Source organism: Haliotis rubra, unplaced genomic scaffold (genome assembly GCF_003918875.1).
Source record: "Haliotis rubra isolate DU_JTF1 unplaced genomic scaffold, ASM391887v1 Scf1991, whole genome shotgun sequence".
In the NCBI taxonomy this organism is placed as follows: Eukaryota; Metazoa; Mollusca; class Gastropoda; order Lepetellida; family Haliotidae; genus Haliotis; species Haliotis rubra.
In genome coordinates, this window is record NW_025765993.1 from 58,871 (window position 1) to 71,860 (window position 12,990).

A 12,990-nucleotide genomic window follows, 5' to 3' on the forward strand; every position below is an offset into this window, starting at 1 on the left:
TGTGTAATGTATAGTGGTAGTATTGTGTATCAAGTGACTGTAAAACAGCCCTGTAAACACATCATGTGTGTGTGTGAAATGTATATATCGTGTATGTGTAAAGTCTACAAGTACATGTTGTACCTTTTGTATCCAGTGTCCGGGGTAGGTGTTACCGCCCGTAAGGCTGTCCCGCCGATCGTGAGGGATCGATCCTGATATGCCGCCTGTGATGTGCCCTGTGTGATATACGTGTACACTCCAGGACGTAGATACTGCGTTAGGTTACGTGTGTATGCTACTTAACTACATGTAAGTGCCCTGTGTGATATACACGTACACTCCAGGACGTAGATACTGCGTTAGGTTACAGTGTGTGTATGCTACTTAACTACATGTAAGTGCCCTGTGTGATATACACGTACACTCCAGGACGTAGATACTGCGTTAGGTTACTGTGTGTGTATGCTACTTAACTACATGTAAGTGCCCTGTGTGATATACACGTACACTCCAGGACGTAGATACTGCGTTAGGTTACGGTAACTACATGTAAGTGTGTGTGATATACACGTACACTCCAGGACGTAGATACTGCGTTAGGTTACAGTGTGTACTACTTAACTACATGACGTACACTCCAGGACGTATATACTGCGTTCATGTAAGGACTGTGTGATATACAGTGCGTGTGTATGCTACTTATGCTACTTAACTACATGTAAGTGCCCTGTGTGATATACGTGTACACTCCAGGACGTAGATACTGCGTTAGGTTACAGTGTGTGTATGCTACTTAACTACATGTAAGTGCCCTGTGTGATATACGTGTACACTCCAGGACGTAGATACTGCGTTAGGGTACAGTGTGTGTATGTGTATGCTACTTAACTACATGTAAGTGCCCTGTGTGATATACGTGTACACTCCAGGACGTAGATACTGCGTTAGGGTTACAGTGTGTGTATGCTACTTAACTACATGTAAGTGCCCTGTGTGATATACGTGTACACTCCAGGACGTAGATACTGCGTTAGGTTACAGTGTGTGTATGCTACTTAGTGTCATACGTTAGTTCGATTCAATTTACAATGACATTTACAACCCTGAATTACTACCTACTTTGGTGCTATGTATTACAAATTTTATCTCATAAATATTCATATATGCATGTAATATTGGTGAACGTGTGTTCATTCGTCCTCCGCCTTTGTGTTCACATGCGCAGTGGGAATTTCGATTAGAAGGACATGTATATATTTCGCGGCAGTCAACCAACAAACACCAGTCAGCAGCCAGCGTTCAGCATCACCACTGTTGAAAAGGTACAATTTTAAATATATTATGTTGATCAATATTTTATGCATTACGGAATATATGAATATGCCTCTTGATGTGATTAATGGTGGATCATTTTCTGAACGTGAAGGGCTGATGTCATAATTGACAAGACATAGTACAGTTGTAGTGGTTCTCTCATCTGGCTGACCTTCCACTGCCAGAGATGGTGATATTGTTTTATTAGACCTGTAAGTCATTCCTCGACGACGATATTAAGGCCGACATGCAGTTTCTCTTTCCCTGACAACTGTTTGTCCTTCTACTGCCAGGATAGTGATATTGTTTTATCATACCTGTCAATCATTCTTTGACGATGATATTTAATCAAAGGCCGACATACAGTTTCCCCGGCAACCTGAAATCAAATAACACAATATTAAAAAGCAAGCGCTCAATGTTCAGCAATGCACCAACATTAAATCGTGTTGGCTGCACATCTCAATGATATGTGAAAACCCCGTTAGTTTGGATGACACTAAAGGCAACCATACTCTTACTACCACAAGAACTTAAGTGGCTTCCTCTTTTCCAACAAGTTTCAAGCATAATTTTATGAAACACAGTTATCCTGATAATTTTCACAATCTGCTAGAATTATAAGTTAACGTAAATATATTCTTTCTGCAGCCAAAAGTGCGAAGCCTTGTCTTTTTCTCTGTGTGGAAACATTACGATTTCACAACAATGTTCACGGTCCTCTTTGGTCTCCTCGCCCTGTCGTGTCTCCCCCCGTCGGTGCTCGGCGCCCCTGAAGATAGAGATGCCCGTATGTACAGAGTGGACATCACCCTTCCACCGAAGGAAGGGAGGGACGAGAAGGCCGACATACTGGAGATTAAAACAACAGTGGCGGGGCTAAGTGACATCAAGGTTCTGTTTTCATTTAAGGTAAGTGAAGTCATTGAATCGATGAATCACTGCGAAGACTTAATGTGGATTAGGAGCCGCACTCAGCAATATTCCAGCTATATGGTGGCGGTCTGTAAATAATCGAGTCTGGACCACCAGACAATCCAGTGATCAACAGCATGAGCATCGATCTACGCAGTTGGGATACTTAGAGAATAACCAACGAGTTACGAGTGATTACGGGAAATATGTCCCGAGTGAAATTAATTTTTACTGATTTGAAAATGAATTTCGTCAAGGACATATTTCCCGTAATTATTCATACCTCGTGGGTTATTCTATTTATTTACCAGTCTGTAATTAAACCGAGAAATCAGTATTTATGAACTCAAAGCCGCATCTTCTTATGTAAGTGTTTGCAAGTAAATCAGCTGAGCTAGCGCTGTATTAATGCGCGGGCGAAACCAAACTGCTCAAGCCTAATAGAATCGTATACGAACCACAATATAGTACCGTAGACAACGGTATGAAAAACAACACAGTTCAACAGTTTCCAAATTCGATTGATGGCGATTTTATTAACCACACCCCTTGTAAAGATTAAGATTATTTTCAACGAGTAAAATCATATTCAATAGTTAGTCGTAGATCGCAAATGTGTGGATCTAGCCAAGACTCGTGTCAGATGGTGACTGTTGCTGGACACACACAACATAGACCTGTCAGTTTGTTTAACCTTAACTTATAAAACAGTGAAAATTTGCAAGGGAACAATAAAACTCAGGAATTGTGAACCTTTTTATAAGAAGATGGAACACAATTATGAATGTTTTCAACATTTTGCTGAAACTGAATTTGACCTAGTTTTGGCTCACGTCAGTGTTCTCTACATTTAGTCCGAGTCCGGGTCGACAACAGTCAATGTTAACGCCCAAAACAGGAACAAACCTGTTCTCGAAGACGAATTGTAGCTCGGATCTTCACTGGTAGCTGAAAGTGATCCTTGCTTGTTTGTATACTCAACAAAATTAGAAACTAGATACCCACAAAATTGGAGATAATTGTGAGGAGGGTTTTTCATTTTATTTCCTTGCGTCATACACACGCTAATGGCAAGAAGGCTGTTTGAGTATGGTTTGGGCGTCCGACGTGAAACAGTTGGTAATAAATCGTAATCGTAAATTGTAACGGAAGCACGATACAGAGACTGCTAAACAGTAAAATGCATTGAATTCCAAATTCAATCAAAAGGCGCCTCACAAATCTAGCTGAACGTTCTGTTGAAGCAGTTGTTCGAGTCCTGGGCTGTAGTTGGGATAGCAATCCATGGTTTGATGACAAATGTGCAACATGTGTTGAGGGGTAGAGTGTCAACACAGACCTTGGGGAATTGACTGGACACCGCAGTTGATGCAGCTATCACGATGCATCTCAACGTTTTCGATGTGTCCGCAGACACGCCAAAACTCAACCATTCGTCAGTGACGAGTCTCGTTTCCCATTGCGTTATGTCAGTGTCAAGGTACGGGTGTGGCAGAAAAAGTGGGACCATCAATCCGAGATTTGTGTTCGTGAGATGGACAGATCTGGAGGGTTCAGCAAAATGGTTTGAAGAGAAATGCCTGCCAACAATTGATTTAAATTGCCGCCACATCGTCCAGGGAAATCTCACCGCCAAACAGTGTCGGGACCAACTTTTGATGCCAGTCCTTCTGCCATTCATGCATCTACATGGCCCTGGGCAGACATTTCAACATGCGACGTAGTTCTTGTAATGCAGTTCTGAGGCGCAACGTGTTACGTAACGGTGGTGATTTCAGCTACCAATATCATTATGTGACCATGCTATTTGTTTCAGCAGATGTTCATGGATCTTTGCCCATGGCTTTTCAGGCACTAACGAATTAATGTTTCTTTAACAGGAAATCGGGAATTCAATGGTAATTCTTGGTAAGTTCAATTACGAAACCAGTTCTGCTTTATTCTGTCTAACAAACTAGACATACATCTAATTGTTGCTTAACATACATTCACTTAATACGATATGTTACCACAATACACAACAAGGTGACTGCAAGAAGGAAATTAAGTAAAGTGTCACTTAACGCCTAAACTTCTGGCTGTTTAAATGAGACATTAGTTTTCAGAGTAGGACCATAAAGCTCAGTAAGAAAGTACATGTTGCTTGACAAGAAACAATATTTATCTTGCAGTTCTACGTGTTGACAAAGCGTGCAGCTGGCCACAGTTGACGAGCTTTCTGGCACGCAAGGGCTATGAGGTCAAGGTGACCCCAGTGTATTACTGCAGTGACTTCGCCCGGGAACTTGGTCTGAACATGACCAGGGATTTCTATGATACGTCTCTCGCGGATGATGAGGACTTACTTCTGGGCAATCAGATATTTCCTGTGAAAGGTATGCCTGGTAGAGATTTTGTGTGTTCCGTTTTATATCTATGGTTGGAGCATCACTAAATGCACCTACAGCATGATGTGATACGCCGACGGTAGACATATCCCAAGATGTTGATATGGGATTTGGGTAAACACGGCTGTCGTTCAAAGCAGAGTAGTCGATCCCCAAAGCCACCAAAGAACTGAAATACCTTCTGGCAGAAATATTTTATAGCACCTGCTCATCGTTCCTTGATTGCTTCTTAAATGATACTTCTACCTTGATGTAACATACGAGGATTGATATACTCTTCTGTTTATGATGCGTTTGACAGTAGAAGGTACACACTACAGTCAAAGGTATTATATATTTGATCAAACACAACAGATTAAAATTACACAGCTTCCGTTAAATTATCAACCTACTCAATCTGCTTTGATAAGTTAGTGTCCAACTCCTATTCCAGAAACATAACATACAGACATTTGTTTTTCTGTTTTCGTATCTGTGACCTGAAGGCATATAGTGAAACGTGTTGAAACTGACATGTCCACCGCTCCCCCCAGAGCTTTTCGTTCAAAGATCTATTCCAGGTTTGACAACAGCTGAGTATGACGAGAAGCTGAGACAAATGTTTGTGAGAGACATAAGCATCCTGAACGCAGGTCAACGGGCGGCATGTTTCAGAACTCTAGCAAGTCTTCCAGTGGAGGTAAACCTTCTGCAGTAATCCTGTACTTTAGTTTCTAGGTTTGTCTTTGAGTTTCTAATTTCCCCACTAGCGTCTTTCCTCATCCCATGTACATGTTGTGCTATAAATGAAACCAAAGTGGAGTAAAACTCATTTCACTTACTCGCTTACTGACTCGAGTAGTACCCATGAAGATCCGGGTTAAAATTGATCTTCAGTAACCCATGCTTGTCGTAAGGAAGACTGACGGGATTGGGTGGTCAGGATCGGTGACTTGGTCGACACATGTCATCGGTTCCCAGTTGCGCAGATGTATAAATTGATGCTGATGCTGTTGATTACTGGATTGTCTGGTGCAGACACGATTATTTACAGACCGCCTCCATATAGCTGCAATATTGCTTAGTACGGCTCGAGTTCATTGTATAATTAGGTTACCATCGTTGCATTTAATTGTTGAATTCTACACCTTTTTTTTGGATATAAATATAACCCAAAAGGTGTAACGTCTAGTATACTAGAGCAATGTAAGCTGTACACTATGAATGTGCCAGCACATTGTGATTATCCCATAGCACTCCATGGCACATTATGATACCAGAATGCCATATACAAATGAGAGGTTCCTAAACCAGTAAACTAATTGCCTACTGTTTGCCTAAGGTGTGGAATGTTTACAATGTGATCGTATAAACAAATATTACCTCACTATTGTTTGCTGAAGATACTATGATGGTTATCGTTCTCAAAAACATTTTGAAAAGACTTCGTTCTCTGCCGCCATTTCAGCTGATGCACTTCGCTCCAGTTGGCCAGCAGGCCATGGAAGCTATAGCGGAAACCCTGCATGCACCTGATACCTTCGATATGGAAATCCTTCGAATCCAGAGGCTCGACCACTACACTGGAGGATGCAAGTGAAAAGATATAATTTCAAATGTATGTTAAACTGGCAAAATAAAGATGAAATATAATAGTTCTCTATCTACTGTTCAACTCTAAAAACAGATAAATTTAAGACACTTATGTCTAATGAATACGTAATGATATTTCGCTGAACAAAGTACGGCATTCCTTGCTTTTCCGTGTAACAAGTTATCTTCTGTGGGATGTTCAGTTTTTGAGTTATTGACGACCAAAAAATAAAACTGTGCAACATGAAATGTTTCTTTTGAATTGATTTGTGTCACTGCAATGGATAAATAAACGGGCACCCGATATCAACATTTTCATACATCTTCATACAGTTAATTGTCGAGCGTAGCATTTCCACAATTCTCTTGCTTCCATTGCCTTCTTTTTGTACCATATTAGATTGGCACTACCTTACCGCAGCCTCCATAACTGTTATTAATGTGTTTCCCTGGAAATTGAAACGATGGCGTTACTTCTGACAATATTTCTGGCTCAAGTATGTGGGCCATTATCTGGGATAGTGCAGTGGAAAACAAACATCATCTTAACTTGTTGGCATTTAGAAGTTGGAGCACTAAGGGTGGATAACAGTATATGGATGAGTGAGTGAGTGAGTTTAGCTCTACACCGCACTCAGCCATCGAGTCTGGACCAGACAATCCAGTGATCAATAGCATGAGCATTGATCTGCGCAATTAGGAACCGATGACATGTGCCAACCAAGTCAGTGAGCCTGACCACCCGATCCCCTTAAATATATTGATGAACTATGTAATAAAGAAGCGTTGCACCTACTGTAATGAAGTTGTTCATTCATTGTTATCCATCGTTAAAGAGTACCGTCTCTATATTCAACAAGCATAGCACGATGACTTGGTACAAGGTTATCACTGACTTCAATAATCGAGCGTTATATATGTTGATACACTGACACCACCATAGCCTACTCTCGTACCTGGTTCAATCTTTAGATGTAATTACATCCATGTATATGTAAGCTGTGGAGCGTTTTATTATTCCTCTATTATGTGGTAACAAGAGGAGTAAGGCCAAGGATGTACTTCTCTGTCCTACCTTGTGTGACTATCGGGTGTCCCATACAACAATCCTGTATACATATGTCATAGATTGACAAAGTAACAATAAGCACTTGACAAGCGACATCTGGCACGAACGGGGGCGGGGAAGGGGGTAGCCTAGAGGTTAAAGTTTCTCCCCCCACCCCCATCCCCCACACATGGGTACAATGTGTGAAGAACTGCAGTCCTTGTTCAGCTGCGTTTAGCGGTATTCCTGCAATATCAGGGCGGGGGAGACCAGAAATGGGCTTTACACAGTTTACCCATGTGGGCAATGGAACCCGGGTGACGAGCGGCGCTTGAAGCATGGGCCAGCCCCATCGCCCGCCTCTGCTTACTAGAAGCGACATGTACCTGGTTAATACAAGTTGGTGATATAGCTATTACTTTCACCTCTGAAGACAGCAGGCTACAGCAACGGTAAGGCTATGTGCCCGTCATATGTGAACAAAATAATGCTTTAGCACACCGAGAATTACTCATTTGGTAAAGATCAGCATGATCACTTCATTAAGGAGAACAACCCACTCAGACAGTTGGAATAAAACCCATAACACTTCACATCAACCAATTCTCCTTTTATGCTTCGACAGGGTAAAATAGGGTACATATACTGCACATTCATGCGTGTCATTCTCCATTACGTTTAGTATTAGTATATTTGTCTCCTAAATCAATAAATGTGACCTTCTATGTCGAATATGTTTCACACATGACACACTGTTAAGGTACATATACCATATGAGCACACGTTGGGTGTTGGGAGTGAGTTGATGAGTTTTTAGTTTACGCTGCTTTTGGAAATATTCCAGTAACCCCACTGTGGAGGACACAGGAAATGGGCTCCGTGCATTGTACCCATCAACCAAGTTCCGAGGACATATGTTTATACAGTCAAATCCTGATGAGTCGAATGCTGGTGTCTCGAATATTATGCATAACTCGAAGTATCTGTCGGTCCCGACCATTCCCTGTTATAGTTGTCATCATTTGAATACCAGTTACACGAATTCGTCTCATAAATACACACGATGACTCGAGAAGGAAATTTGGTCCCATGAGATTCAAACAACAGCAATCTTGTATACATAAGCCGAAGTCCGTCAATGAGAAGTTGATTGGTGTAGCAAACTGATCCAATTAACAAACCAGCGCGGCTCACACCTTTCCGCCATTGACGGGTGAGTTCAAAAAGGCAGATTAGTGATTTTATGGAAATCACTGTCTGTGCTAATCAGACTGGAACTGATAAGGTGCCCCTATTAGTGATATGGAAATCATTAGATAAACAAATGCTTAGGCGGAGGAATTAGGACTGGATCATCTTTTTTTTCTACCCCCATAGACATACCTATGTCTCGAATACATCGATAAGTCGAATTTATTACTTGGTCCCGACTCATCGGGATTTGACTGTAATTTAATGTAATTGTGTTCAACCCCGCACTCAGTATGCGGCGGCGGTCTGTAGATAATCAAGTCCGGACCAGGCACTCCAAGAATCAACATCATGGTCATCGATCTACACAAGTTGGGATACGGTGACATGTGTCAACCAAGTTACTGATCCCAACCACCCGATTCCGTAAGATTCCTCTTACGACAAGCATGGGTTGCTGAAAATTAATTATAACCTGGATTTTCAAGAGTGATTTTTCTGGCCCTTCTGAAAAGACAATTGTACAATTTCGTTTATGTCACAAAGCTGAAGCATATATATGAAGATCCATTCTGGAATTGATAGTTTTCCAGAAGTAAAGCAACCTAGTTTTATCATACATGAAGTGTAACATCACGTAGCAGGGTATAAAATGGGAAATAAATGACCTACAAATTTCGACTGCAATAACTCTATCGCCCGAAAGGTTTGTTGTGTCTTTATGGTGCTGATCAATCATTAATAATGTAATTTACGGTTTTATGAACATTTTCATGGTCAGGGCTTGTGGTATTATTTCAAAAACATTTAAATCAATCTATGACGACGATGTATGTGTCGGTGTCCTTGATAGCATGAAATTGATCCTGACAGTTTTATATTACATGATGGTTCACGAATGAGTCCTCGCTTCAGTTGCAGACATTGCTATCAGCTGCATGTAATCATGTGTTATTGTGATTATCAACTATTTACCCATGTTAATCTTGTTATCAATGCACCTCGTGGTCAGAGTTGGCGAAATTGTTTCGTTCACCTCTATATCAGTCTTTGACGGCAATTTTCGACAAAAAGGACAACACACAGGTTACCTGTCCACGGGAACCTGAAGTGACACTTCACAATGTTGCAAGAAACTAGCTCCACATTCGTATGATGCGGACTCGTCTTGATTTAGTTCCTGGTTGTGTATCGCCACACTCAGCAAATTCCTGCTATGTGAAGTTAGCTTCTGGGCCAAACAGTCCTGTGGTCTGACACAAACCCAACGCCATAACCTTGGATGTCACGTACCCGGACACTAAAATCTGACTCTCACTAAAATAGCTTTTTATTAAATAATAAAGAGACACCCCCAAAAAGCTATTCAGCTAGTTGATTTTCTAACATACTTACTTACCAAAACAAATGAAAATGTCCCGAAGTCTTTTGTCTCCTCCAAAAGGTTGTTCAAGTAAACATAAATTTCATTCTCAAGCAATCATCACCAAATCTTGGACAAGTTGTCAAAACCCTTCATCTTAACACACTCTTTTGCTCAGTCAACAAAGCGTATATATATTTATTATTTATTTTACTAGTTCTGTATTTAAATCATATCGATCTGAAACGTTAATCAGCAAATAAATTATTTATCGGAATGATTGGTAATAATTAAATAATATATAATTTCTCTACCTTCAGTAAAAGACAGGGTTCTTGAAAAGTATATTTTCCAGTGAATTAATTAAAGGCCGTGTTATTTCCGTTTTATGTCAACATGCCTTCCTCCACGTCAACAAACTAATGTTGCCGCAAAAATTCGTAACAGATAATGTTCTCATTTATAAGAAATACACTTGTATTTCACTCTGTCAGATATTCCAGTAATTCACCATTCTTCTTTTAAGATTTGCCCCTTCTTCTTCTCCTTGAGGGATGCTTCAAGTCGCATGGAGGCAGGTTATTTAATACCATGTCCCACCTCTTCCTATAAATTCATGACTATCTAAAGCGTGATTTTGCAGGCACTGGTGTGAAGTCATCTGAGAGACTTTGCGTGATAGGATTCTTGACATTGGCTATTGTCCAGTATAAAAAACCTGTTACTCCTCGATTATTATTGAAACTAAAAAGAATATTGTTACGAGAGTGTGTGTGTTATTTTACTTTGTAATATCGTTGATTGAGTGATACTTATTATGGGTTACGATGTTTAAAGTTTTGAGTGTGGGTTTTGGCTTACATCTTGCATCATATATTTTCTATGGCAGTAGTATTTGTAGCGGTACGCCTTTTGAGACAGCGTTTCAGAGTTGCCTCCCTTGGCTGGCTGTTCATCGTGTTGACTACGTCATGTCATGATATAGGATAGTGATACACCCTAACTTTACTAGAATGCTGGAGAACTGTGTAAGAGCTATATAAAGGCTGGTTATTGTGTTTGGAGCGGGACTTTTTTACATGACTGGATTTGTGTACATCTGTCTGCCATCGCCATCGTCTGACTGACTGCTCGTTTATATTCAACATATGTCATTGTAAACCACCTTCAATCAGTATATGTCCTCACACTGTAAATGTCAAGACTCTGGTAATTAATATTTTATATTTCGAGCCAATATTTTAAATTTGTGACGCAATTGCATTGTACTAGATATCTGTATTGTAATGCATTGTATTTTGCTCATTGTTTGCTCAATATATTATTGAATATTTTAGACTGTGTTCTATTTGGCTGGTTCAAAGGGGACCTTTAAACCTTTTGTCATGGAAAATTATTAACCGTAACAAAATCTGAACATCTGTGACAAACTTAAGAATAATGAGGGCACAAAATCCACCATAGTGTTCTTTATTGTAACAACTGTGTTATTTCGATCGGACCTAACCGAAATCAGATCGCTGTCAGATGTATTGGGCCACAGCTCCCCAAAAGACTGACTGACTGACTGACTGAGTTTGGTTTTACGCCGCTTTAAGCAATATTCCAGCAACATCACGGCGTGGGACACCAGAAATGGGCTTCACACATTGTGCCAATGTGGGGATTCGAACCCAGCTCTTCGTCGTGACGAGCCAACGCTTTAACCACTTGGCTACCCAACCGCCCCGAAGACATGATGATGTAGATGATGATGATGATGATGATGTAGATGATGACGATGATGATGATGATGATGTAAAAGAAGAGGAGGAACAAACACGTTTGTAGTTTTCACATGCTATTTGTTTTCATGTACTGGCAATCAATATGCAGGTGTGCTAAAGTGTGAAATTCGTGCAAATTCTCACTTGTGAGCAGACATGCGTTTCAGGAAAGAGGCATCGATATTTAACTGATAATGATACCTCTACTGGAACACTTGCTAGAGTTCTGAAACATGCCGCCCGTTGACCTGCGTTCAGGATACGTATGTCTCTCACAAACATTTGTCTCAACTTTTCTCGTCATACTCATTTGTTGTCAAATCTGGAATATATATTTGAACGAAAATCATGTTTCTGGGAGAGCGCTGGAAAGTCAGTTTCAATATGTTTCACTATATGCCTTCAGGTCACAGGTACGGAAACAGAAAAACAAATATCTGTATGTTATCTTTCTGGGTGCAGTTCAACTAACCGATCTTAGCATTACGTCAATCATAAACCCGTAAAATCCCAATCCCAATCCCAAATGACCCCTGTTTCCATATTTAGACCTCTAAAAGTACCGATTCTTTTGACGAATGAATTGTATACAACCCAATTACAATAAAAACAACAGTATCTTGTGTAACCCCCTCAACCTAGCCCTAACCACCACCGTTGGCTCAATGTAGCCCTAACGACCACCGTTAGTTCAAAGTCAGCACTAATCCTAGACTCCAAGAGTTTTCCTTAAAAACAATACAAAATAAGGCCAAAGGACGACTCCTTCTCACTTTAGACCTCTAAAAGTTCCCATTCTTTTGACGAATGAATTGTATACAACCCAAATACAATAAAAAACAAGAGTGTTTTGTAAAAGCCCCAAACCCTAGCCCTAACCACCACCGTTGGCTCAATGTAGCCTTAACCACCACCGTTAGTTCAATGTTAACACTAACCCTAGACTCCAAGTGTTTTGTTTACAACAAGACAAAATACGCCCAAATGACCCCTGTTTCCATATTTAGACCTCTAAAAGTATCCATTATTTTGACGAATGAGTTGTATACAACCCAATTACAATCAATAAAAACAACAGTATTTTGTAAAAACCCTAACCCTAGCCCTAACTACGACCGTTGGCTCAATGTAGCCCTAACCACCACCGTTAGTTCAATGTTAACACTAACCCTAGACTCGAAGTGTTTTCTTTAAAAACTAGGCAAAATAACCCCAAATGACGACTCTTTCTCACTTTAGAACTCTAAAAGTATCCATTCTTTTGACGAATGAATTGTATACAACCCAATTACAATAAAAACAACAGTATTTTGTGTAACCCCCAACCCTAGCCTAACCACCTCCGTTGGATCAATGTAGCCCTAACCAACACCGTTGGCTCAATGTAGCCCTAACCACCACCGTTAGTTCAATGTCAGCACTAACCCTAGACTCCAACTGTTTTCCATAAAA

General features: G+C 40.5%; 1 protein-coding gene and 1 long non-coding RNA gene across 2 annotated transcripts; one reads left to right on the top strand and one right to left on the bottom strand.

The window, feature by feature from the left end:
* The first annotated feature begins 1,253 nt into the window (after positions 1–1,253).
* On the top strand, positions 1,254–6,235 carry LOC124275191. The gene is made up of 6 exons (XM_046710679.1): positions 1,254–1,304; positions 1,948–2,208; positions 4,092–4,119; positions 4,383–4,586; positions 5,159–5,277; positions 6,046–6,235. Exons 2-6 carry the CDS (start codon positions 2,005–2,007, stop codon positions 6,175–6,177), a joined length of 687 nt encoding a protein of 228 aa, XP_046566635.1. The 5' UTR covers positions 1,254–1,304; positions 1,948–2,004; the 3' UTR covers positions 6,178–6,235.
* Positions 6,236–6,469: 234 nt separating this feature from the next.
* Positions 6,470–9,621, bottom strand: LOC124275192. The gene is made up of 3 exons (XR_006898234.1): positions 9,608–9,621; positions 7,233–7,234; positions 6,470–6,793 (listed from the first exon to the last, which is right to left on the bottom strand). It is a non-coding gene; the product is annotated as an uncharacterized LOC124275192 (long non-coding RNA).
* Between the last annotated feature and the right edge of the window lie 3,369 nt (positions 9,622–12,990).